At 36.7% G+C, this 27,805-nt stretch overlaps 1 protein-coding gene across 3 annotated transcripts in view; it reads right to left on the minus strand.

Moving 5' to 3' along the window:
• The window catches only part of TRMT13 (tRNA methyltransferase 13 homolog), a 32,857-nt gene that overhangs the window by 2,203 nt on the left and 2,849 nt on the right, over positions 1-27,805 (minus strand). The window contains exons 2-10 of one of the 3 annotated variants that reach the window (XR_011532428.1): positions 27,659-27,705; positions 27,504-27,570; positions 22,089-22,151; positions 21,831-21,900; positions 21,568-21,674; positions 21,048-21,215; positions 18,920-18,992; positions 3,345-3,419; positions 18-251 (exon numbers count right to left, since the gene is read on the minus strand). Coding sequence is in view for 2 of the 3 variants with exons in the window: in XM_008508379.2 (XP_008506601.1) it covers positions 18-450; positions 3,345-3,419; positions 18,920-18,992; positions 21,048-21,215; positions 21,568-21,674; positions 21,831-21,900; positions 22,089-22,151; positions 27,504-27,570; positions 27,659-27,705 (1,103 nt within the window). In the remaining variant the exon portion in view is untranslated. Of the gene's footprint in view, positions 1-17; positions 451-2,351; positions 2,496-3,344; positions 3,420-18,919; positions 18,993-21,047; positions 21,216-21,567; positions 21,675-21,830; positions 21,901-22,088; positions 22,152-27,503; positions 27,571-27,658; positions 27,706-27,805 lie in introns of those variants that run through there. The other 2 variants (XM_008508379.2, XM_070592187.1) reach the window with 2 other exon arrangements.

Here is a 27,805-nt window from a genome sequence, read left to right on the forward strand (position 1 = left end):
TCAAAGTAGTCACTTACCCAGGCAAACTCTCAGCGCTGTCCTCTGTGATTCTGTATCTCCCATCATCATGCTCTTCACTGTCATCATTCTGATTATCTTTTCTCACTGGGGTACTATTTGAGGCTTCCAAAGATGTTTTCCGCATTCCACAAGTTGCCCAACTACTCATTCGCTGGAAATAGTGGAATTCCACTGCTCCAAGGCCTAGAGCCTTGAAATATTCTTTGCCCACATAATGTCTCCAATCACACCTGTGGTGACAACAGAGTGCAATAACAATGCCAGCCACAGGGGTCCACTTCTCTGGGACATTTTTTTCATTTCCTTCCTTGGCCAAAGTGTTAATTTCTTTCTCTGTTTTATCATTCTTTATGCGTTTGGCTAAAGGTTCTTCATTCCTTTCCTCACAACTGGCAGCATAGGTTTCAACCAAACATCGTAATGCAAGATCTGCAAACACAATTATGTGGCCCCCCCCAAACCACATCATCTTTAAAAATAAATATTTTTTACATTTATTAAGCAGTATGGTTTTTAAAAACCCAGCAACAAAACCAACAAAAACCTACTTAGCTTTATACTTGCAGTAATTCTTTCATGAATTACCAACTCTTCCTATTTGCTCTGTCTCACTTTCTTCAGTGATTTATGCTGCATAAAGTCTACTTTCCACTAAAACTTTCTGAAGCTTAAGATCTACAATTTGCAAAAACTTTCAGTTCAACTAGTCGAATTGGCTCTCACTTCTCCTACCCTAGCTGAGGAAATGACTTGTATAGAAAAAACGTATTTACCTACACTTACATTCCAGGGAAATTTTGAGCTTAAGAAACCCAAGGAAAGAAATAAAGAGGAAAGGCATCTGCTAAGCATCTGCTAAGACTGATGTTAGGTGTCAGTCCTGAAACGTGAGATGTTCACAGCAAATAGTGATGAGTCAAAAAGCTGAGAGGAGGGGGGCAGAATGTAGAAAGTAGGCCTCACTGAGTAGCCTCACTGTATTTATTCATTTATTCAGCAAATAGTTACTGAATATCTTTCATCTGCAAGGCTTTTTGGATGTATTGATGATTCATACACAGAAACTTAGAGATGGATGTACTCCATATTAAAATGAAAAACTTATACTACATTTAAAAACTAAACAAATGGATTTTTTGATGACTATAACTACTTCCCACTGAAGAGCGCTATATTGTTGACATTATTGGAAAGACTCTGAATATACGCTGTAAAACCCACATTTTCTGTCTGATTAGGCTGTCATGCTGTGCCTGTTCAATGGAAAACGTGTATGTTTAAATTTGATTACCCTAAGATGTCACAAGTGAACACTAAATGATCTGATATTTCACGAGTAAATTTAATCTAATATATGAATTTAAGTCCACAAACATCATTAGTAACCTATTATTTGGAGAAAGCAATAGCTAATCTATTATTTCATAAACTATTATTTTCTTAAAAAATATATTTAGTCACTGTTTTACCTATACTGGACTTAGGTAAATGATCTTCAGAAATGTGAATAACCAGAAAAATTATTTAAAAAATGAAATTATTTTAGAACCAGAAGGAGCTTAAAAAATCTATCTCAATCTCTTCTTTACAATTTAAAGGACAAAGCCACATATCTAGAAAGGGATAAGAAAAAAGCAAATTGGTGGCCAAGATCACTCATGCATTCAAACATTTACCGAGATTTTGTTATGTATCAAGCATCATGTTAGCACACTCCCTACGCTGAAAAAATTCACAGCACAGTGGGAGAATTAGATATATAAACAGATAATTAAAACACAATATGGTAAAGACATGCAGAGGGTATTATGATAAATCCTTAGGAGGACTATCTTGTTTAACTAGGCTCCTTGAAAGTGGTGACAACTGAGCTGAAGGATGAGTAGAAATTGGCCACTTTAGAAATTGACTCAGTATAGTAAATGGGAAAAGTACATGGGGTTTGAATTTGCTGACCAGTAAAGCTGGAGGCAGGAAGTGGCAAAGAGAGGAAGGCAGAGACCAGACTGAGACTAGGATGTCGTGTTAAAGAGCCTCGACATTATGCTACAGGGACTGGGAGCCACGGAAGAGTTTGAAGATAGGGGCAAGACATTACGTGTGCAGCAGATGGGTCTAAATATTAATATCTAAAGGACAGGTAGTGGAAGGAGACCACGAGAGAAACAGAGAAAGAATAGCATAGAAGTAGGGTAAGAACCAGGAAAGAAGAGTGTCACAAAAGACAAGGAATGAGAATTTCAAGAAGGGCAAGCCATTGCAGGAGAGATTTCTCAGTAAGCTGATGACAGAGTGATGAAGGTAGAATTCAGATAAGAGTGAATTCTTACCTGTGGCGAAAGAGGGCGAAAGTGTGTGGAACACGAGAAATGGCCCGTATAGACTATAGTCCTAAGAAATTTGGATCAGATTGGTAGGAGTAAAGGAGTATGCTTTTTTTCCTCCCCAGGATAGAACTTGCTGACTTCAGAAGGCTTTTATGAGGGTTAAATGAGATAAGGTACATGAAAGTCATCTAAAAACTATGAAGGACAACACAAATACATAATACTCAAAGCCATTTCCAGCCAGTTTGAATAACGTCTTATAGAAGCTCCAAGTTCCCTATATGGGTGAACAATGAAACTAGCAAAAGCCAGGAAGATGATGTAACAATAGTTAACATTTATTGACACAAATATGCACCAGAGACTCTTTGCATGTAACCTGGTAAATCATATATATATTATTATCCCCACTTTACAGATGAGAGAACCAAAGCTCAGAATGGTTAAATAATTTGCCAAGGTTACAGAACAGAGCTGAACCCTGGACTATCTGATTTCAAAGCCCATGGTCTTTCCACTTTACCCTGCTAGATCTGATGGATAGAAGTGCTAAAATAAGACACCTTAGAATTTGATTTTGGTCTAACATTTTTCTTTTTCCCCAGAATCCTGATACATAATCGCCTTCTAGTGAGAGAGGTTTCTGAGTCCTTCCCAGCAACTCCTCTAAAAAAGTCACTAGTTTCGGGGGTGGGATCATACAGTTTCCATAAATAATTCATTTCCTTTTGGGCTGAAAAATAGCCCAAAGAACTTTAAGGTCCCATATGACACAGTATTTACATATAAAATTCTTCAATTCATTCTACAAATGGCCAAAATGAGCAGATAAATAGGAAAGCTCTGAATCCAATATAATACAAGGCCAGTGGTACTTGAAGATTAATGAGTTGTAACATAAATGATATAAGATTCAAAAGAGACTATTCAAATGGTCGGGACCATGTTAAGCTAAAGCTTACTGTTTATCTAGACATTATTAACATGTTTACATACCTGTTGCCATACCACACAGATGCTTCCCAATTCCCACCACAGGTAGTTTTTCTTTGCTTAGCACAGGAATCTTGTCTGAAATAAAAGGAATGAGAACTAAGCCCTCTTGTGAGATAAGGCATTAATGTGACGTCCTAAAAGAGAGAACTAATTAGAATCGTTGAATTTTGGGCTAAAAGCGATTCAAAGAAAAATTCTCACTTTATAATAAGAAGCTCAAAAATGTAGTGATTTGATAAGTAACACAGATGGCTACTGACAGAGTCAAAATTAGAATTTAAGTTTCTTGACTCAGGCTAATGCTATTTCTTCTACACTGATTCAGGACTTTCCTCTGTAGAAACTTTATTTTGCTAAATACTATTAATCCATTGGAAAAAAGACTCAAAACTTTCCCTACTAGATTTATTTTGCACAAATAATATATGATAAATATATATGACTAATATAATCAACACAATATATATTATAAACTACTATATTCAATATTCTAATCAAACTAAAAATAGAGCTTTTACTATATCTTGATGATCAAAAAAAATATATCATCTTAGCTTTTCACATTGTCATGGAAAAAAATTCATTAATAGTCCTGTAGAAGTGAAAAAAAAAACAAGTCCACCAAGTTATATGGTAAAATGTAGTATATCACAGTCATGGCTCCCACTTTTGTCCCCTGATTCATTTTCCTTCTTCCAAGATTTTGAAATGAAAAGTATGCTTCCCCCTGTAAATCTAGCTACAACACGTGGAACAGTGAATTGTCCAATGAAAGTACTTAGTAAATATTTCAATTTTTCTGTTGCTTGCTTTCAGATGGTATTACATGCTAGCAGAAATTGGTACCAAGTGGAATAGTTTGCTCATGCCAGGGAATACAGAGGTTCAAATTAAGATGCTCCAATAAGCTTATCATCAATTAGGGTGAAAAGAAAGGGTGTGTATGAAAGCCCTTTCATTTTTATCCTTGACAAATTACTTCATTTCCTCTCTCTCCTACTTCTTTGGGCTTAGAAAATAGGACAGATGAACTTCTGGGAAAAGAAGGAAGACTGAATACAAGCATCTAGTTTGATACCTCCTAAAACTCTACCAAAGTAAGAATAAGAAGATTTTTTAAAAGGCATACACTCTCAAGGTCTGGAAGAAGAGAAAAGGAGAAAAGGCTGAGAATCAACCAAATTTATCCCACAAATCTCCAAAAGGCGCAGGAATTAGGGGCATCAGGTACCTTGAAAGTAGAGCTGAAGTGGCTATAAGAAGTAGTCAGATCCCCACCTCATAGCTACTTGGTGACCACCTCTTTCCCACTTGGTGGAACACTACAGATTACCTCTCTGATGTGAATAAAACAGGAGGTCACTGGGCTGAGAAACAATAAGAAGTCAAGAGTTGAAGTGTGGCAAAACAATAGGATTAAGTTAGTGTCACACTGATTCCCCTAGCTCTTGTTCCCCATTGGTCCCAGAATGTTGGTAACCAGACCTTTACTCTCTAGGTAGGCGATCAGAAGAGTCTTTTATGGGGAATCCAACAAGCCCAAGAGGAAAGATTACATCTTAGGAAGATCACCCAAAATTCAAGCTCAGAGTCAATAATCCCACCTCAGGACTCAGAGCTCTCAGTCCCTTAATCCTAACTATGAACACTCCATCAAGAAGCATCAGATGTCTGAGGACAGGCTGTAAGTTGAAAGAGACAGACAAAAACAAACAGAAAAGAGCAACTTGGTAAAAACAGAGATTGTGAAGGGAGAATAATTCTTACAAAACTATCATTAATATCCTCAGAGAGATAAGACATCACAATTATAAAAAAAGAACAGGATACAATAATAAAGGCAGATTCAGAGTAAAATATCTTAAAAATTAAAACTCTGATAGAAAAAATTAAATTGAGGAAATTTTAGAAAGTATAGAAAAAAGACCAAAAAATATAAAATAGAGAAGTAAAGTCAAGAAAAGTAGAGAATCATTCTAGGAGGTCTAATAACTAAATCATAAGAGTTTTTCCATAAGGGGAGAAAAGAAAAAAATGGAAGAGAGAAAACTAGCAAAGAAAGAACACAAATTACATATAAGTTGTTATATGTAAGCTTCATGGCAACCTCAAAGCAAAAACCTATAGTAAATACACAAAAGATAAAGAGAAAGGAATATAAACATACCATTAAAGAAAGTTATCAAAACACAAAGGAAGAGAGCAAGAGGAGAAGAAAGAAACAGAGAGAAACTACAAAAACAGCAAAAAAAACAATTAAAATGGCTATAAATACACACCTATCAATAATTATTTTAAATGTAAATGGACTAAATTCTTCCATCAAAACAGAGAGTGGCTGAAGGGATAAAAAAATAAGATTCATTTATGTGCTGCCTACCAGAGACTCACTTTAGATGTAATGACACACACAGACTGAAAGTGAAGGGATAGGAAAAGATATTCCATACAAATGGAAACCAAAAGAAAGCTGGAGTAGCTATACCTATATCAGACAAAAGAGATTTTAAAACAAAGACTGTAATAAGAGACAAGGAAAGGCATTACATAACGATAAAGGGGTCAATCTAACAAGAGGATATAACATTTATAAATATGCACCTAACACAGGAGCAGCTAAATATATAAAGCAAATATTAACAGTTCTAAAAGGAGAAACAGATAGCAGAGATCAACAGTAGAAGATTTTAACACCCCACTTACATTGATGGATAGATATACAGACAGAAAATCAATCAGGAAATAGTGGCCTTAAATGACACATCAGACCACAAGAACTTAACAGATATACACAGAACACTTCATCCAAAAGCAACAGAATATACATTCCACTCAACTGCACATGGAACATTTTCCATGATAGATCATATATTAGGCCAAGAAACAAGTCTTAATAAATTTAAGAAGACTGAAAACATATCAAGCATCTTTTCTGACCACAATGATATGAAATTAGAAATGAATTACATGAAGAAAACAGGAAAACTCACAAATACGTGGAGATTAAACAACACACTACTGAACAACGGGTGAGTCAAAGAAGAAATCAAAATAGAAATAAAAAAATACAAAAGACAAACAAAAATGGAAACATAACACACCAAAATTTATGGGATACAGCAAAAGCAGTTCTAAGAGGGAATTTCATAGCAATAAATGCCTACTTCAAGAAACAAAAAAAGTCTCAAATAAATAACGTAACTTTACACTTCAAGGAACTAGAAAAGAACAAAGCTCAAAGTTAGCATAAAAAAGGAAATAACAAAGATTAGAACAGAAATAAATGAAAGACACAAAAAGACAACAGAAAAGATCAATGAAACTAATAGCTGGTTCTTTGAAAAGATAAACAAAATTGACAAACATTTAACTAGGCTCACCAAAAAAAAAAAAAAATGACAAGACTCAAATAAAATCAGAAATGAAGGAAGAGACATTACAACTGACACCACAAAAATACAAAGGATCCTAAGATACTACGATGAACAATTATATGCCAACAAATTGGACAAATGAGAAGAAATGGATAAATTCCTAGAAACATACAACCTACCAAGACTGAATCATGATGAAATAGAAAATCTGAACAGACCAACTACTATTAATAAGATTGGATCAGTAATCAAAAACCACCCAAGAAACAAAAGTCCAGGACCAGATGGCTTCACTGATGACTTCTACCAAACATTCAAAGAAGAATTAATACCAATCCTTCTCCAGCTCTTCCAGAAATAAGAAGAGGAGGGAACGGCAGAAGAAAATTACAGGCCAATATCCCTGATGAACATTGATGTAAAAATCAACTCTTAAAATATTATCAAACCAAATTCAAAAATACATTAAAGGGATCATACACCATGATCAAGTGGGATTTACTCCAGAGATGCAAGGATGGCTCAGCATCTGCAAATCAGTCAATGTGATACACCACATTAACAAAATGAAGGATAAAAATCATATGATCATCTTAATAGATGCAAAAAAAGCACCTGACACAATTCTACATCCATTTATCGTAAAAACTCTCAAAAAGGCAGGCAGATGGGGGCTGGCCCCGTGGCAGAGTGGTTAAGTTCGCGCACTCCGCTGCAGGCGGCCCAGTGTTTCGTCAGTTCGAATCCTGGGCGCGGACATGGCACTGCTCATCAGACCACGCTGAGGCAGCGTCCCACATGCCACAACTAGAAGAACCCACAACGAAGAATACACAACTATGTACTGGGGGGCTTTGGGGAGAAAAAGGAAAAAATAAAATCTTTAAAAAAAAAAAAAAAGGCAGGCAGAGAGGGAACATAGCTCAACTTAATAAAGGTCATATATAACAAACCCACAGCTCACATACTCAACAGTGAAAAGCTGAAAGTTTTTCCTCTAAGATTAGGAACAAGGATGCCCACTCTTGCCACTTTCATTCAACATGGTATTGTAAGTCCTAGCTAGAGAAATTAGGCAAGGAAAAGAAATAACAACCATGCAAATTGTAAAGGAAGAAGTAAAACTGTCATTATTTGGAGATGATATGATACTATATCGATAAAACCCTAATGGCTCTATCAAAAATCTGTTAGAACTATTAGTTTACTAAACAAGTTTGGTAAAGTTGCAAGATACAAAATCAATACACAATCTGTTGTGTTTCTATACACTAATAATGAATTATCAGAAAGAGAAATTAAGAAAACAATCTTATTTACAATTGCATCAAAAAGAATAAAATAGGGGCTGGCCCTGTGGCCAAGTGGTTAAACTTCTGTGTGCTCCACTTCAGTGGCCCAGGGTTCACAGGTTTGGATCCTGGATGCGGACCTACTCCACTCATCAGCCATGCTGTGGAGGCAACCCACATACCAGGTAGAGGAGACTGGCAAATTAGTTAACTCAGGGCTAGTCTTCCTCAGGCAAAAAAGGAGGAGGACTGGCAACAGATGTTAGCTCACGGCAAATCTTCCTCTCATACACACAAAATATCTAGGAATAAATTTAACCAAGGAGGTTAAATTTTTACTTTTTTAAGGAAAGAAACTGAAGAAGACACAAATAAATGGAAAGATATTCCATGCTCATAGACTAGAACAAGTAATATTGTTGGGGCCAGTCCTGTGGCCGAATGGTTAAGTTCTTGAGCTCCACTTCGGTGGCCTGGGGTTTGCCAGTTTGGATCCTTGGTGCAGACCTACACACCACTCATCAAGCCAAGCTGTGACAGTAACCCACACAGAGGAACCAGAACGACTTACAACTAGGATATACAACTATGTACCAGGATTTTGGGGAGAGAACAAAAAGATGAAGATAGGCAATGGATGTTAGCTCAAGGCCAATATTTCTCACCAAAAAAAAACCCCAAAAAACAAAAAAAACAAGGCATACCTTAAAAAAAGAGGAATTAATACTGTTAAAATGTTCATCCTACCCAAAGCAATCTACAGATTCAATGCAATCTCAATCAAAATTCTAACATTTTTGAGAGAAATAGAACAATCCTAAAATTTGTATGAACCAAAAAAGACCCAGAATAGCCAAAGCAATCTTGAGAAAGAACAAAGCTGGAGGCATCCCACTCCTTGGATTCAAACTATTTTACAAAGCTATAGTAATTAAAACTGTATGGAATTGGCATAAACAGACACACAGAGCAATGGAACAGAATAGAGAACCCAGAAATAAACCCACACCTAAATAGTCAATTAATGTATGACAAAGGAGCCAAGAATATACAATGGGTGAAAGGATAGTCTCTTCAAAAAATGGTGCTGGGAAAACTGGACAGCCACATGCAAAAGAATGAAACTGGACCCACTATCTTACACAACACACAAAAATTAACTCAAAAGGGATTAAAGACTTGAACATAAGACCTGAAACCATAAAACTCCCACAAGAAAACATAGGCAGTAAGGTTGACAAAGGTCTGAGCAATGATTTTTTTAATCTGACATCAAAAGCAAAAGCAGCAAAAGCAAAAATAAACAAGTGGAACTACATCAAATTAAAAAGTTTCTGCATAGCAAAGGAAACTATCAACAAAATGAAACGGCAACCTACTCACTGGAAAAAAATATTTGCAAATCATATCTGATAAGGGGTTAATATTCAAAATATATAAAGTACTCATACAACTCAATAGCAAAAGAAAAAACAATCTGATTAAAAAATGGACAGAAGAGAGTGACGTCAGCATCACGGTGGACTGAGGTCTCTCAGAAATCTTCCCCCTCCAATAAACAATGAAAAAATCATCCATACTCCAACAGGGGACATCCAAACTCAACAAAAAAACATTGGAGAGATCCACGAAGCCATATGATGGAGAAGGGAGAGGCTGGAACCCCCTCGGAGGTGGAACAGGGTAAGAGAGATCTTTGCTATCTCCCCTAAAGAGTGCAATTGGGACTGCGGGAGGCCTCCTAAAGGGGAGGAAGGGGGGAGGGGACGTTCATTCATGCGAACATCAAGCACTCCCTAGGGCCCTTGCAGCCTAGAGAGAAGCCTTCTACCAGGGCTGACCTCATCAAGCCAACACCCCAGGAGAGTAGGGGGAGAGAGCAAGCAGGAGAAAGCACCCCTTGCCCCACCCACTCAGCCGGCTCCAGCCCCTAGGATTTTGGCTGAAGGCAGAGGGCTCAGAATATGGGGCTCCTGACCCCCACCCAGTGGCGATAGGTGGTAACTGCAACCTAATAATGCCAGGATGCAAAAAAAACAAAGCCTCTAGCAATACTAAACACATTAGACCTACAGACCAGAGAGAAAATGACAAGCACCCAGAAATCAGTCCTGAGGATGCAGAAATATGTAATCTAAATGACAAAGAATTCAAAACAGCTATCATCAAAAAACTCAATAAGTCAAAAGAGAACGTAGAGAAACCACTCAATGAGTTCAGAAGCTACTTCACCCAAGAGATGGAAACTATAAAGAAGAATCAATCAGAAATATGAGAGATGAAAGACACAATGGAAGAGATAAAACAAAATATGGATTCCCTGAACACTCAAGCACACACCAAAGAGCGTATCAGCATAACTGAAGATAGACATGTTGAAATGCTCCAGATAGAGGAGGAGAGAGAACTAAAACTAAAAAGAAATTAAGAAAGTCTCCAAGAAATATCTGACTCAATGAGGAAATGCCACATAAGAATTGTAGGCATTCAAGAAGAAGAGGAGGAGAATGGAGCAGAAGGTATGTTCAAAGAAATAATAGCAGAGAACTTCCCAAATCTAGGGAAAGAGAGAGAAATATGTGTGGAAGAAGCTTCCAGATCTCCTAGATTTGTCAATATAAAAAGACCTACTGTAAGGCATATAATAGTAAAACTGGCAAAAATGAATCATAAAGAAAGAATATCAAGGGCAGCAAGGCAGAAGAAAATAACCGACAAAGGAACCCCTATCAGGCTTCCAGCGGATTTCTCTGCAGAAACCTTACAAGCTAGGAGAGAATGGAACAACATATTCAAAATTTTAAAAGACAAGAATCTTCAGCCAGGAATACTCAATCCAGCAAAAATATCCTTCAGATATGAGGGAGAAATTAAATCTTTCCCAGAGAAACAAAAGCTAAGGGACTTTGTAGTTACGAGATCTTCCCCTAAAAGAAATCTTCAAGAAGGCCTTCATACCTGAAAAAAGAAAAACAGGGAGAAAGGGGTCACAAAACACAGAGTAAGGAGATAAACAGGTAGACAGAATCAGAATAGGATAGCAAATATTCAACCATAGCATTTGGCTAAAGGGAAGGAAAACACCAAAAACAAAGACAAGCTTGTCACTTTAACCACAATCTCACAACACAAGTTGGAATAAGAAAAACAACTCAGGAGGGGAGGAGGAAAGGGACCAAATCGGTTTAGACTAGGAAAATAAGAGGCCATCAGAAAATGGACTATGTTATACACGAGATTCTGAATACAAACCTCAGGCTAACCACTAAACAAAAAAGCAGAACAGAGACACAAAAAATAAACAAGGAAAACACAAAGAAACACATCATAAAAAATTAGATAATTCAATGTGTAGACCAATGCACACAGGACGAGAAACAAAGGAAATGCAGGAAAACTGGAAAATGAGTGATATAATGACAGCATTAAGCCCTCATACATCAAGAATCACCCTAAACGTAAATGGATTGAATGCTCCAATAAAAAGACACACAGTGTCAAGATGGATTAAAGAACAAGACCCAACAATATGCTGCCTCCAGGAAACACATCTCAGCTCCAATGACAAATACAGGCTCAGAGTGAAGGAGTGGAAGATGATACTCCAAGCTAATGGCAAACAAAAGAAAGCAGGTGTCGTTATACTCACATCAGACAAAGTAGAATTCAAGATAAGACAGGTCAAGGGAGACAAAGAGGGGCAGCCTATAATGATCAAAGGTACACTCTTTCAAGCAGAAATAACGCTTATAAATATCTATGCACACAACATAGGATCACCAAATTTCATAAAGCAACTATTAACAAACCTAAAAGAAGACATTAATAATAACACAATAATAGTAGGGGACCTCAATACCCAAGTCACATCAATGGATACATCATTCAGACAGAAAATCAACAAGGAAACAGTGGAATTAAATGAAAAGCTAGACCACATGGACTTAACAAACATATATAGAACACTCCATCCAATAACAGCACACTACACATTCTTCTCAAGTGTGCATGGAACATTCTCAAGCATAGACCATATGCTGGGAAACAAGGCATGCATCAATAAATTTAAGAAGATTGAAATAACAACAAGCATCTTTTCCAATCACAATGCCATAAAGCTAGAAATTAATTACAAGAAAAGAGCTGACAAAAGGACAAAGATGTGGAGACTAAACAACATGCTATTGAACGAGCAATGGATCATTAAAGAAATTACAGGAGAAATAAAAAAATATCTGAAGACAAATGAAAATGATAACATACCATACCAACTCATATGAGATGCAGCAAAAGCTGTACTAAAAGGGAAATTCATCGCAATACAAGCTTACCAAAAAAGAAAAATCCCAAATAAGCAATCTCAAACTACACCTAACTGAATTAGAAAAAAAGAACAAACAAAGCTCAAGGTCAGTAGAAGGAGAGAAACAATAAAAATCAGAGCAGAAATTAATGCTATTGAAACAAAAAAGGCAGTAGAAAGGATCAATGAAACAAAGAGCTGGTTCTTTGAGAAGATAAATAAAACTGACAAACCCCTAGCCAGACTTACAAAGAAAAAAAGAGAGAAATCTCAGATAAATAAAATTAGAAATGAAAGAGTAGAAATAACACTGGATGCCACTGGAATACAATGGATTATCAGAGAATAGTCCAAAAATTATATGCCAACAAAATGGACAATCTAGAGGAAATGGATAAATTCTTAGATTCTTACAACCTCCCAAAGCTGAATCAAAAAGAAATAGAGAATCTGAATAGACAAATCACAAGGAAAGAGATTCAAACAGTAATCAAAAGAATCCCCAAGAATAAAAGCCCAGGACCAGACGGCTTCCCTGGGGAATTCTACCAAACTTTCAAAGAGGATTTAACACCTATCCTTCTCAAGCTATTCCAAAAAATTAGGGAAGATGGAACACTTCCTAACACATTCTGTGAGGTCAACATTACACTGATACCAAAGCCTGACAAGGGCAAGACAAAAAAGGAAAACTACTGGCCAATATCGCTGATGAACATAGATGCAAAAATCCTGAACAAAATATTGGCAACTCGAATACAGCAATACATCGCAAACATCATACATCATGATCAAGTGGGATTTATTCCAGGGACACAGGCATGGTTCAACATCCGCAAATCAATCAACATGATACACCACATTAACAAAATGAGGGGAAAAAACCACATGATCATCTCAACAGATGCAGAGAAAGCATTTGCCAAGATCCAACAGCCATTTATGATAAAAACTCTTAACAAAACCCTAAAGAATCCATTGGAAAACTATTAGAAATAATTAACAACTACAATAAAGTTACAGGGTACAAAATCAACTTACAAAAATCAGTTGAATTTCTGTACTCTAATAATAAACTTACAGAAAGAGAACTCAAGAATATAATTCCATTTACAATCGCAAAAAACAGAATAAAGGACCTAGAGAATAAATTTAACTAAGGAGGTGAAGGACTTATACAATGAAAAGCATAAGACACTATTGAAAGAAATAGATAATGACATAAAGAGATGGAAAGAGATTCTGTGCACATGGATTGGAAGAATAAACACAGTTAAAATGTCCATACTACCCAAAGCAATCTACAGATTCAATGCAATCCCCATCAGAATCCCAATGACATTCTTCACAGAAATAGAGCAAAGCATCCTAAAATTCATATGGGGCAGCCAAAGACCCTGAATTGCTAAAACAATACTGAGTAAAAAGAACAAAGCTGGAGGCATCAAAATCCCTGACTTCAAAACGTCCTACAAAGCCATAGGGATCAAAACAACATGGTACTGGTACAAAAACAGGCACACAGATCAGTGGAACAGAACTGAAAGCCCAGAAATAAAATCATACATCTACGGACAGCTAATCTTCAACCAAGGTGCCAAGAACATACCATGGAGAAAAGATAGTCTGTTCAATAAATGCTGTTGGGAAAACTGGACAGCCACATGCAAAACAATGAAAGTGGACCATTATCTCACACCATACACAAAAATAAACTCAAAATGGATCAAAGACTTGAAGATAAGTCCTGAAACCATAAAACTCCTGGAAGATAATATAGGTAGTACACTCTTTGACACTGAACTTTCAAGGATCTTTTTGAATACCATGTCTTCTCAGACAAGGGAAATAACAGAAAAAATAAACAAGTGGGAGTTCATCAGACTAATGAGCTTCTGTAAGGCAAAAGAAACTAGGATCAAAACCAAAAGACAACCCACCAACTGGGAGAAAATATTTGCAAATCATCTATCTGACAAGCAGTTAATCTCCATAATATATAAGGAACTCACACAACTGAACAACAAAACAACAAACAGCCTGATCAAAAAAACAGGCAGAGGATATGAACAGACATTTTTCCAAAGAAGATATACAGATGGCCAATAAACACATGAAATGATGTTCAACATCACTAATCATCAGGGAAATGCAAATCAAAACTACACTAAGATACTACCTTATGCCTGTTAAAGTAGCTATAATCACTAAGACTAAAAATAATAAACATTGGAGAGGGTGTGGAGAGAAGGGAACCCTCATACACTGCTGGTGGGAATGCAAACTGGTGCAGTCACTATGGAAACAGTATAGAGATTCCTCAAAAGACTAAAAATAGAACTACCATATGACCCAGCTATCCCACTACTGGGTATCTACCCAAACAACTTGAAATCAACAATCCAAAGTAACATATGTATCCCTACATTCATTGCAGCACTATTCACAATAGCCAAGACATGGAAACTACCCAAGTGCCCACTGACTGATGATTGGATAAAGATGATGTGGTATATACATACAATGGAATACCAGTCAGCCTGAAAAAAAGACAAATTCATCCCATTTGCAACAACACTGAAAGACCTAGAGGGAATTATGCTTAGTGAAATAAGCCAGACTGAGAAAGACCAACACCAGATGATTTCACTCACATGTGAAATAAAAACAAGCACATGGACAAAGAAAACAGTTCAGTGGTTACCAGGGGAAGGGGTTGAGGGGTGGGCACAGGGGGTGAAGGGGAGCACCTATGTGGTAACAGACAAGAAATAATGTACAACTGAAATTTCACAAAGATGTAAACTATTATGAACTCAAATAATAAAAAATTTTTTTAAAATTAATAAAAAGACATGGAAACTTCTACAAGTGACCAGCTCTTGAAATTCAAATAATCATTTTCATTTACAAAGAAACACACTTTCTTGGTTAAAAAAAAAAAACGGTTAGAAGATCTGAGTAAGACATCTTTCCAAAGAAGACATACAGATGGCCAACAGGTACATGAAAAAATGCTCATCATCATTAATCATCAGGGAACGCAAATCAAAACCACAATGAGGGGCTGGCCCCATGGCCGAGTGGTTGAGTTCACGCACTCCGCTGCAGGCTGCCCAGTGTTTCGTTGGTTCAAATCCTGGGCGTGGACATGGCACTGCTTGTCAAACCACGCTGAGGCGGCATCCCACATACCACAACTAGAAGGACCCACAACGAAGAATATACAACTACGTACCGGGGGGCTTTGGGGAGAAAAATGAAAAAATGAAAAAATCTTTAAAAAAAAAACAAAAACCACAATGAGATATCATGAACACCTGTTAGAATGGCTACTATCAATAAAATGAGAGATTACAAATGTTGGCGAGGATGCAGAGACAAAGGAACCTTTGTGAACTGCTGACAGAATGTAAATTGTTGCAGCCACCATGGAAAACAGTATGGAGGCTCCTCAAAAAATCAAAATAGAACTACCATACGATCCAGCAATTTCAGTTCTGGGTATTTATTCAAAGAAAATGAAAATATTAACTTGAAAAGATATATATATATGTACTCCCACGTTCATTACACATTATTTACAATAGCCCAGATAAGAAAACAACCTAAGTGCCCATCAATAGATGAATGGATAAAGAAATTGTGATATATATACACGATAGAATATTATTCAGCCATAAAAATGAATGAAATCTTGCCATTTGTGATAACCTGGATGGACCTTGAGGGCATTATGCTAAGTGAAATAAGCAAGACAGAGAAAGAAAAATACTGCATGATCTCTCTTATATGTGGAATCCGAAACAAAACAAAACAAAGCAAAACAAAACTAAGCTCATGGATACAAAGAACAGATTGGTGGTTGCCAGAGGTGGGGGCGGGGAGGTGAGGAATGGGAAAAATGGGTGAAGGGGGTCAAAGGTAAAAAGAAAAAAAAAGAAAAGCAAGGGAGTTGTGTCTCATAAACATTTTTTTCTTTGTAGCTTTCTCTGATGTGGATGATACCCCTAACATTTATGGAAAAAAAAAAAAAAGAATGCAAGGATATTTCACAGAAAGCTGATAATACTAGACTCGGTAAACCAGGATTTCTTATCCTTGGCATTATTCACTTTTTGGCTCAAATAATTCTTTGTTGTGGAGCTGTACTGTACCTTATAGGATATTTAGCAGGCCTCGGGTTTAGCAGGCTCCCTAGCCTCTATCCACTAGATGCCAGCAGCATGCCCACTGTTATGACAACCAAAAATGTCTCAGACATTACCAATGTCCCCTAGGGGACAAAACTGCCTCCAGTTAAGAACCACTGCTATGAACTAAAGAGTCCACCAAGTGCCCAGTACAATGGATAAAAATATGACAATATCAAGGCACATTACTGGGAAACTTTAGAATACTGAGGACAAAGAAAATAGCCTATACATTTCTAGAACGAAAAAAGCAGCTCACGTACAAGGGATCAGGACTCAGAATGGCACTGAACTTTTAAAGAGAAACACCAGGGGAGTAATATTTTCAAAATTCTAAAGGAATATAATTTTCAACCTAGTAATAGAAATACCCAGCCAAATCAAGCATAAGGGTAAACAAAAGATATTTTTAGACCATGTAAGTTTCAAATTTATCTCTAATATATCATTTCTCAGGAAGCTATAGGAGGAGATGCTCTGCCCAAAAGAGAGAGTGAATCAACAGGAAGATGTGGGATAAGATGTTTAAAAAGAAATTCCTACCCAGGAGAGTGAAGGGAACGCCCAGGATGAGAACTGAAGAGACTGTTAAGGATGACATTTGTGCCCCAGAAACAGAGGCATCCAGTCTGGAACAGAACAGGTCTGTAGGATCCAAGAGAGATTTTTTCAGGAAGATGGAAACTGATAGAATACTTGATTTATGTATTATGATAAGCACATTTTTAAAAGACCAAATAAACAAAATTGTAAGTTAATTAACTCCACAAACAATAAAAAATTGCACAGGAAAAAAGTAACTTAATTTACTCCATGATTCAGCTGTGGGGGAAAATGATGATTTAATCATTCAATACATATTAGGAAGATGAGGAATGGGCAGTGTATGTATTTGAAGCGGGGCAGGGGTAGAAAATCTTCATCTTCCATGGGCAAAAAAAATCAATAAACTATGCTTGAAAAAACAAAAAGCAGTAATACAAGCCTATTGTTAGAGACTTTAGATAAATACAAAAATTGACCAATAAGAGATGAATGTTTGCCTCTGAAGAGAGATGTTGGGGAGGGAACTGGCTGGTGCTGCTTATATAAGAACTTATAGTTGTATTTGACTCTTAACCACACATATGCATAAACTTAATAAAAGCCAAAAAAAAAAGAAAAAGAAAAAACAAAGAAATATATGTCAGTAATATCTCAAGAAAGCTGGGGAAAAAAGAAGAAAAAAAGAGGAATGTTCACAGTGAACTCATTCAACAGATACTTCCTATCTTTTCTCTTCCCCTAAAATGAGTAAATTCCAATCCTGCAACAAAGAAAGAAAGAGAAGTGCTCTAAGTAAATACCCCCTTTTACCCATTTCAAAACTATCTTTAATTACTCTCAGTATATCATTAAATAAGTCTTTTATTTTAAACATCAAGAAATAACTGAAGTACCGAAGTTAGGGATTACAATCCACATTTTCATTGGTGGCTATAATCTTGGGTAGGTCACTGTTTAGCACATGAGAGAGATTTTCCAAAATTAATGCAAATTCTAAAGGGCAGTATTGAACTGAATTGTAGATATTTGATCAATCCTTCTTTATTAATCTTTCTCTCTTATTTTGGTTTAAAAATATGGGATGGGGTACATGGTGGGGACAGACGAAGAGTCATATAGAAACTATTCAAGAAAGTAGGCTATTTTCCAGGATGCTTAATACGAACTCAACACATAGCACATAAACTTGTTTAGGGTTTACAACTTCAGAAAAGTAATATATTCAGTTAAATAATTTTCAATACAGTGATTTACATATAAATTCTGGGTTGCTTCACAAGGCTGGATTAAAATTAGTGGATGGAAGAGGCTGCTGGGATATGTTTGCATTATTTTCATTTAAAATAATATGAAAAACTACAAAAAGGCACAGAAAGGGCACTAAAGAGTATGACTGAGGGATGTGTGTGTGTATGAAATGTGAGTTCCATAGATATGAGTTATTTTCTTTGGTACAATTTAAAACTCTAGGAAGTATCCTTTACATAATAGCTAGGCAGAGAACTGTCTCATTTCTTTAATAGTTTAGGTAAAAGTTATGCTAACTACAGGCAAAAGGCTAGTGTAAAACAGACTTAATAAGTTAAACAGGACAAAGAAGAAACATAAGCACATATTACCAAAACTTTTAAACTCTTCCCTAACATGAGACTTCATTTCTAGTTGATACTAAAAAAACTGTTTTCTAAAGTTTCAACACTAATTCAACTTACATTTATCTAAATGTTAGATATAACATTCTATATTAAGATTAATTTTACTTTGTTTTCCTTGAAGCGCTGTTCTGCATGTTTGAATTTCTAAGCAACTCTCAGAGTTTGAAACTTCTATGATTTCTAGTAGAGCAACCAAGAGTTACGTAACTTACTTAAACACAAGTGTTGAATATCAATTTGAAGTCTTTCAAACACTGAATTTTTCTTTCTGTGTTTGCCATCCACCTGAACAAATAGACCGTAAACATAACAATGACTTTTTACGTTAACAGTTTTATGAAAATAAAAAGATTTCTCTTTTTCAAAATTCAGAATAAGGTTTCCACCTTATTTTTTAGTATTTAAAAAACAGAATCATTAATATAACAATTTAAGATCGTATATTCTTTGATGAAAACTCTGAAATAACAATACCATTTTTATAAGGCTTAAAAATTTTATAAATTATTATGTATACATTATTTCCTTTATTTATATTTCCCTAATATACTATTTTTGGCTTGCTCCTCTTATTGTCCCTGAAAGATAATAACCTGTGGGATCTATATCCACGTGCCTATGATTTATAAATCTACATGTGGCCCAGACTTCTCTGATGCGCATCAGACACATATCCAACCGTGAAGTAGAAAGCTCTACTTCAACAGCAAAACTCATTCAGAACTGAACTCATTATTTTTCCCTCCAAACCTATTCTTCCTCTTCCTCCTTGTATATTCCCACTCTCAAGGAAGAGCAGCACTTAGTCACATATGCCATAAAATATCTCTTTATGGCTCTGAAATAACTCTTTCTCTCTCATACTTAATGAATAATAAATCACCAAGTCTCACAGCTTCCAACATCTTAACATCTCTCATACTCTTCCCCTCCTCTCCACCCCACCACAATAGCCTTAGCTCTGGGCCATTTCTTACTTGAATTATTGGATAATAATTATCTTATTATTAATCTCCCTACTTCAACTTTCAGACTCTTCTGATATACCTTTAACGGTACTGCTAAGATGAACTTTTAAAAACCCCTTTTTACTTTACCAACTCTTACATACTTTCAATTTCCTCTCAGTTGTCATTTCCTCTGGGAAACCTTCTGTGACCTACACTAGAATGAGGTCAGTCAGTGTTCTACCTTCATGCTCCCACAGTATCTGGTACTTACCATTATCATAAGACACTTAACATACTGAATCAAAGTACTTATAAATCGGCCCCAATAGATGTAAGCTTCTTGAAGACTGGAACTAAATCTTGCTTGCACTCTCTCCCCAGCATGAAGCAAGATAAACTCCTTCCTTAGCATAAAATATGAGACGTTCCACGGTTTAGCCCTCTTCTCCTGTCTCATCACTGTTGAACTCTACTTTGCACCCAGAAATGTTTCCACATTGTTTCAGGCGTTTGGTTACACTGTTCTAGTTTCCTAGAATGCTTCTCAAATTCTCTTTCTAGCAAATACCAAATCACTTCTCAAGATACAGCTCAAGGACCACCTTTTCTGTGTTGCCATTTGCCATCCCTTACTTGCATTAAAACTTGTCACTTCCTTTGTTGAACCCATACTGTACTCTGTGCAGACGTTTTTTCAGATTTTAACACTTTTCTATAAATATTTATCTATGTGTCTGTCTCTCCTTCTTAAATATAAGTAATAGAGCACAGGGACTTGTTTTATTTGATAGATAATCCAATGTCTATCATGGTGCCTGGCGGTACGCTCAATAAACATTTACTGAATGAATAGTTACTAAGTGGCAGAGGCAGGTTAGCACCCAAGACTTTTAACTCCTAGCTTGAGTTTGGCTCTTTTCACATATTTTCTTGTCTCTAAAAACAATTTTAAGAACTCAGATCAACAGACTATCAAAATTTAGATTAAAAAATTTGCTTTCAGGGGCTAGCCCCGTGGCCGAGTGGTTAAGTTCACACGCTCCACTTCAGTGGCCCAGGGTTTCGCCGGTTTGGATCCTGGGCGCGGACATGGCACCACTCATCAGGCCAGGCTAAGGCGGCATCCCACATGCCACAACTAGAAGGACCCACAACTACAAATATACAACCATGTACTGGGGGCTTTGGGGAAAAAAAGAAGAAAATAAAATCTTTAAAAAAATTTGCTTCCAGTTTTAAGTCATCAATACTATTAGAATAAAAAGCTCTAATTAAGTAAACACACAAAAAATTCATTTTATTTAAGAGACATAGTTCTGAGTATCTTTTTTCAAACAAGAAAAGTGAAAACAAAGTTTGGTTACTAATATACTACAATGGTTTCACTTACCTTGAATCTTGTGGTCACCTTTTCTACTAGGATGAAGTGAACTTTTTCAGCATCTTTTAAGGCAATATCAACCCAATGAGATAATTTTCCCTTTCCTGCTCCAAACTCAACAAAGCATCTTCTTGGACCAAGTAACTTTAATTTTTCAATGTTACCTAAAATAGAAGCCTGCAAACTTCACAAGATTATTTTATACACTAGAACAAACACATTTAGCTCTAATGGGAAAATAGTAAGGTAATTTCTACGTAAGGCAGCATGTTCACATTGATAATCTCTGTTTGGCTTTAAATTTTTTCTCTTGCTTTTAAATATTTAACACGAAGTACTCAGAACCATACCCATGCCAGAAATTTTTTATATATGTTTATACATTTTTTTTAAATGGAAAGATTCTATGCCCTGAAAGATAAACTAAGCAAAGTCTCATTAATAACTATATTCAGAAAGAACAGAACGTTAGTTTTTGACAAACGAACAAAAGGCCATTTTTAGTAGAGTTACTATCACCTAAACATACCTGCTGTTTCAGGTGTTTGGTTGCAGAATCACCATTTTTAGGGTCATTAAGGGCATCATGCAATGCTGGATGGGACATAATTTGATCTTTAAGTGTAGAGTTCAAACCTGTGCCAAACATAAGCACAACAGCTTAAGCAACCAAACATGAAACCATAGGGCTCTCAACAGTGGTAGTAACATCTTTTAAATCACACTGGTGTCAACTCATAACCACCTAATTACTCCAAAAAAAATTTAACTTGTAACTTTAGGCAGACTTACCTTCACTTGCTTTTCTCAATTTCTTAATTAAATTTTCCAACTGCTCTTCAGAGAGAGAAGAAACTGGAACCTATTTACAAAAATGGGACATGAGAGCTCGTCTTGGAACTAACCATCACTGATAATATTGATTCTATAGGAAAATGCATTCTAAATTCAAAACAAATGATTTATTCCAAACAAAAATTGGAACACAGCTTATTCATGATATGGAGATAGCTCATAAATACCTTTTAAAATTAAATATTAAGTACTTACTAACTGTTCAGGTATTTCCGTCTCATCTTTTAAGCCTGCATTAATATCTTGAATAAAGAAGTCCTTAACAAAAAAAACACAAAACCATAACAATACTGTTATTAATTTGAAGACCTCACAAAAATTAAGCTGAAAAACTGATCCTTTCCTTCTTCCCATACTCTGTACCTGCCATCCTCCCTTCTTCCCATTCCTTTAATCATTAAATAATTATTGAGTACCTACTTAATTTGCTTTACATGCTGAGGATTCACCACAGCTGAGAACGGAACAGACAAAATCTCTGTGTTCAAGGATCTTATATTCTAGTAAGGTGGTTATCTAAATAAATGTTTAGTCTAAAGAAATTCATTAGTAATTCTCATTAAAGTTTTTACCTGTCTACAACACAAACTGAGGACTGTGACAGTTTTGTTTATGGCGTTAAAGCAAAAACGACACAGTACACACACGGCTTATTTATCAGACAGGCAGCATGACCAAAAACTGAGATAAAGTATACATATTAAAACAGTTTAGGTCTGATTTCTCCTATTTTAAAATGCTAATTAAAACTGCAAATAGAAGCGTCCTGTGACACTGTGTCGTTTAAACTGACACAGTGAGATCTTTCTAGTCCACCTTCAAAGACAGATTCTAGGTACAGGTCTAGATCAGCACTGTCCAAAAGAACTCCTGCAATGATGGAAATGTTCTCTATCTGCCCTGGCCAACGTGGTAGGCACCAGCCTTGAAATACAGTTAGTGTGAGTGAGGAACTGGATTTTCAATTTTATTTCATTTAACTCAGATTTAAATAGTTACACATAGCTAGTGCCTACCATACTGGACCATGCAGATGTAGACAAATGAAATAGCACTATTTCTATAAATCCTGTTTTAAGAGTGAAAACAACTCCCGGGACATTATGAATAGTAATGGGCTTTTGTTATACAGATGGAAGAAAGGTAACATGTTGATTGTATGTCGCTACCTTTCTATATGGATAATAATGGAAAGAGGTGACTGAGAGGAATAAGTGAAGACTACGGGTATTATAATGCTTTGTTGGGTGTCTGGCAAAACTAGAACAGGAAATTAGCAGTAACTATTATAATCTGATATGTTCTTAGTTTACCAAGGTTGCAAAGAATGCTCCAGGTAACTCATGGACTAGATTTTTAAATGTGAAAACAATTTATATCGGAGAAACTTATCACCAACTTAGTTTTATTTGGTTTATAAAACTTTAAAAAACTCATGAAGAGTTGTACAAAGTAAAGCAATGGTGATAAGACTTTACCTGGGTTCCAAGTTTCATATTCTACAGTGTTCTAAATAAATACTGCTTTGCATTCATCCCACTGCTTTTCTCCCTTTCCTTTCCACTGTGTCCTGGTATGCAATGGAACCTGTGTAGCGGTATTTTATTTTTAATAAATTCACCTAGTCTCTCAAAGTTTTTCCAGAACACATATTCCACTTGCTAGCTTCAAATAAAACTTGGCACTCAGGTAAAGACGATAACTTCTATGCATACTTGAAAGTAAAGGCAAAATTTTCTTTTTGCTAAGGGGCTAAGTGGGGGCGGTCATCATTTTTCTTCTACACATCTTAAAATAAAAGTACTTTCTTTTAAGTTTATGCCATTCGGCCTAGTGCTTCTCAATTGGGATGCATGTGAAAATGTATGAGGATATTTAGTTGTCAAAATGAGTGAGAGATGCTATTGGGAGACAATTCTCCAGGAGTCTCAATTTTCTGCAAGTCTTACAAGCAGAGGCACTGACTACCTTTGTTCCAGACTATCTTTTCAAGGATGTTTGTATGCCAAGCAACCTTAGAAGACAGAAATAGTGTCTTCTAGAGTAGATGGCAGGCCTACTTATTGTACAGTATAATAAAGAAACGTCTACTTATGGAACAAAAGTCAGGCAGGTTTCCTTACCGCCCATTTTAAAAGATTTGTATTTCCTAAGCTTGTCTTCAGCTATGACACAAGATATGCAGAAACATGCAGTATCTGTCTAGGCCCCTCTGTGCTGACTCCACGGGCCTTGGGGAACAAGGGGAATTGATGCAGACAAGAAGCTTATTAAGTAAACTCACTGCTTGCTTTGCAGTGAGTAATAAATAAAGTCCCTGGTCTCTGACCTAGGAGTCTCATATCTTCTGCCAGCATCCATCAAACTGTGGCAGGATAACTTGGTAGCTTGAAACTAAGATTAACTTTTAGATCCTTCTACCTCTATTTTGTTCTTCGACATTTGCCATTTGGTGTTCAGAAGCCAGGAATGCTAAATACAGGGATGCTTTGAAATGCACAGGACAGGACTGTCCCACCCCAAATGCCAAAAATTCCCAATGGGAAATACCAGCTGTTAAATCATCTTCTAAATCTCCCAGTGGTTGTCAACTATCAATCTGTTGGTCATTATCCAACATACATTAGGGACTTTGACACCAAGCTGTTCTTTCCACTAGGTCCAGTCAATAAGACCAGGTTTTCAAGCCACCCAACATAATAGTTCTGTTTGACCTTCTTAACTCTAATGACCTTCGCTCCACCTCAGCAAACTACTTCCATGGGCCCTCTAGACTGTGGCATTCCTGTGAACCATTTAACCTCTGAAATCTTAAACTCCATTAGCCCACTCTCTGACCATAACTTTGTACTATGCTAGCACAAAGTAAAGAGGTTCCCTTGCTGCTAATTATATTCTTCATCTTTTCAAGGCCTCTATTTACTTTTTCTCAGCTAATTTCTAGCTTCCCTTTCATGCCATCCACTCTGGATACCCAGTATCATCATCATCATCTTCCCCAATCTGGTTCTTCTGTCACCCACCCTTACAAAACCTAAAGCCTGCACTAATATGACTTTTAACTCTCAACATCTGGCCTGAACACTGCTGAAGTAAAACCACCCAGTCATTTGGACTGCTGCCAGTTCAAATTCAACATCTGTATCCTTGGTCTGACTCTCAAAGACGCCTAGCAATTACTCTTCATAACCCTAATTCTAAACTTTTACCTCTCTCCTCAATCTCCTACTGCACCATCATCTCCTTCAATCACCTTGTCTCTTCAACAAGAAAAGTGTAGTTATCGAATGACAACCTTCTCAATTAAATCCTTCTGTCAGCTCAAATTTGCCTGAACTGAGATCCATCTTTTACTCCCTGCCATTTATCTCAGTGGAAGAGCTATTTTTCTCCCTATTGTTCCCTATCTCTGGCTGCTTTCTGGAGAGCCTCACACCATCAATGATGCCCTCTTCTATTTCTAATTTCTTCCTCTCTACTGGTTTATTACTCTTAGTATATAAATAAAACTAAATTTTCTCCCATTTTAAAACACACTCCCTCTAGCCTCCCTTCCTCTCTGACTGACATTCTGCCTATCAAGTTCCACCCATAGCCCAGTTTCTTGAAGAATAGTCTATGTTTGTGCTTTCTACTGCTTTATCTTCCATTTACTCACATATCATTCCAATCTGATTTCTGCCCACTCCACTCTATTAAATATGCATTTTGCTGAAGTCTTTGATCTTTAACAATCACCATGTGGCCAAACCAATGGATTCTTTTCTGTCTTTACCTTACTTGATTCCTCTGTGGTGTCAGACAGTGTTGAACACTATTTTCCTTTTGAAATTCTCCTTCCCCTGGCTTCTGATATACCATGCTTCTCTGGTTTTTCTCTTTCCTACCTCTCCAGCTACCCCTTCCTAATATTTTTCTATGGTTCCTGTTAGTAGCTCATCCTTTAATGTCAAGGTCACCTTGAATTCTGTCCTTGGTCTCATGCTCTACCTCCTGGCTACCTCTCATCTTCTACTCAGCTCTCCCCTTGTACTCTATACTCCAGTCACGTGAAATCCCCAGTCTCACACAAAGCTATCTACTCTCCCACTTCTAGGCCCTCACACATGTTTTCTTCCTCATCTGGCTGATTCTCCTTAGACCTTTAGGTCTCATGATACTCCTTCAGAGAAGCCTCCCCATCCTTCTAACCCCCTATATTCTTTCAAAAGAGGGTTAGGCTCTCCTCCTTTATTCTTCCATAGTCCTGTGTACTAATACAATTTTAACACACGTAATATTGCATTTTCTGTCTCTCTTGCTAGATTGTAATGTTCTCCTAGGCAGGGTGCTTGGTACAACATCTGGCATAAGTCGTTAATTAATATCTATTGGATAAACAAGTTTCTTTTTCCCCCTCTAATCTCTTACTCTGGGTAACTTAAAAGTCCAAAGCTGCCCCTATGACCTGTATGTAGTTGACTTCCAAATCTTGATTACTGGCCCCACCTCTCTACTGAGTTTCAGACTCATATATCCAATTCCGAATTTCCAATCAGTTGCCAAGTTTCATTGATTTGGCTATCTAAATAAATCTCGCATTTATCCCCACCCTCGCCATCCTCTTTTTTTTTTCTTTTTGAGGAAGATTAGCCCTGAGCTAACATCTGCTACCAATCCTCCTCTTTTTGCTGAGGAAGGCTGGCCCTGAGCTAACATCCGTGCCCATCTTCCTCTACTTTACATGTGGGACGCCTACCACAGCATGGCTTGCCAAGAAGTGCCATGTCCGCATCCAGGATCCGAACCAGTGAACTCCGGGCCGCCAAAGGGGAATGTGAGCACTTAACCGCTGCGCCACCGGGCCAGCCCCATCCTCTCTAATTCAGGCTTTTATCACGTTCCATCCGGAATTCAGCAATAGCACCCTAACTAGGCCTCCTGATTCTAAGCCATCCTCCCACACTGCTCTAAGAGAAAGTTTTCTAAGAGGTAAATTTGACCACACTATTCCCTAGCTTACAATTTTCCAGTGGTTCTCCCTTATCTTTCAGAATAGAGCTCAAGTTCCTTGAAAGCCTCAAGTAGTTTCAGTTTCTGTTTTTGCACATTTAGTTCATTCTGCCTAGGACTCTTCTTCCTTTTCTTTGCCAAATCAAGACTCAGCTCAAGCCTTATTCCCTCTGGGAAGCCTTTGTTGACTCCCTGGATTTAATTGTAACTTTTACATAACATGTGTTTGTAACACATGTGTACTTTCTTCTTTCATTGACCTTATTAAATAATACTCATTATTTACAAATTTACTTACCAACTCAAATAAGATCCTTGAAGGCTGGGATCGTATTTTATTGAAATAAATTTAGTAGGCACTAAGTAAATATTTTTGAATAAATAAGGTATGAAAGCATTCTCTGAACAACACTCTTGTTCCATAAAATTCTATTACCTGAATTAAGACTATAAATGGGTTCACAGTCTGATGTCCTATGTACACTCAAATGCATTTACCATACTCAAGCCTTCTGAGGCAAGAGCCTTGTTAAATATCTACATTTGAAATCTACTAAGTATATATAAACATTACATTCTACACATATCACCATTCACTTTTACTCATCAAACACTTACAGGTTTTGGCTTCTCTCTTGAGTTACATTTTTTCAAATGCTTTGCTAGTTGATCTTCATATACTGTGCTAAATTCAAGGAGAAAATTATTTAAAATGAGACTTGTGACAATTACTGTTTCCAGCACAGAAAAACCCTTATCTGACCCATACTTACTGTTTTGGATCTAAAGGACAGAGGATTCTTTTCCGAGCATTTTCTTCCTAATAAAGAAAAAGGATATAATTATTTAAATAAAATATCAAGTTTTTTGCTTAGATATTAGATATAACTTCAGTGTGCTTATGCATTGCCAAAACAAAG

Source organism: Equus przewalskii, chromosome 24, assembly GCF_037783145.1.
Source record: "Equus przewalskii isolate Varuska chromosome 24, EquPr2, whole genome shotgun sequence".
In the NCBI taxonomy this organism is placed as follows: Eukaryota; Metazoa; Chordata; class Mammalia; order Perissodactyla; family Equidae; genus Equus; species Equus przewalskii.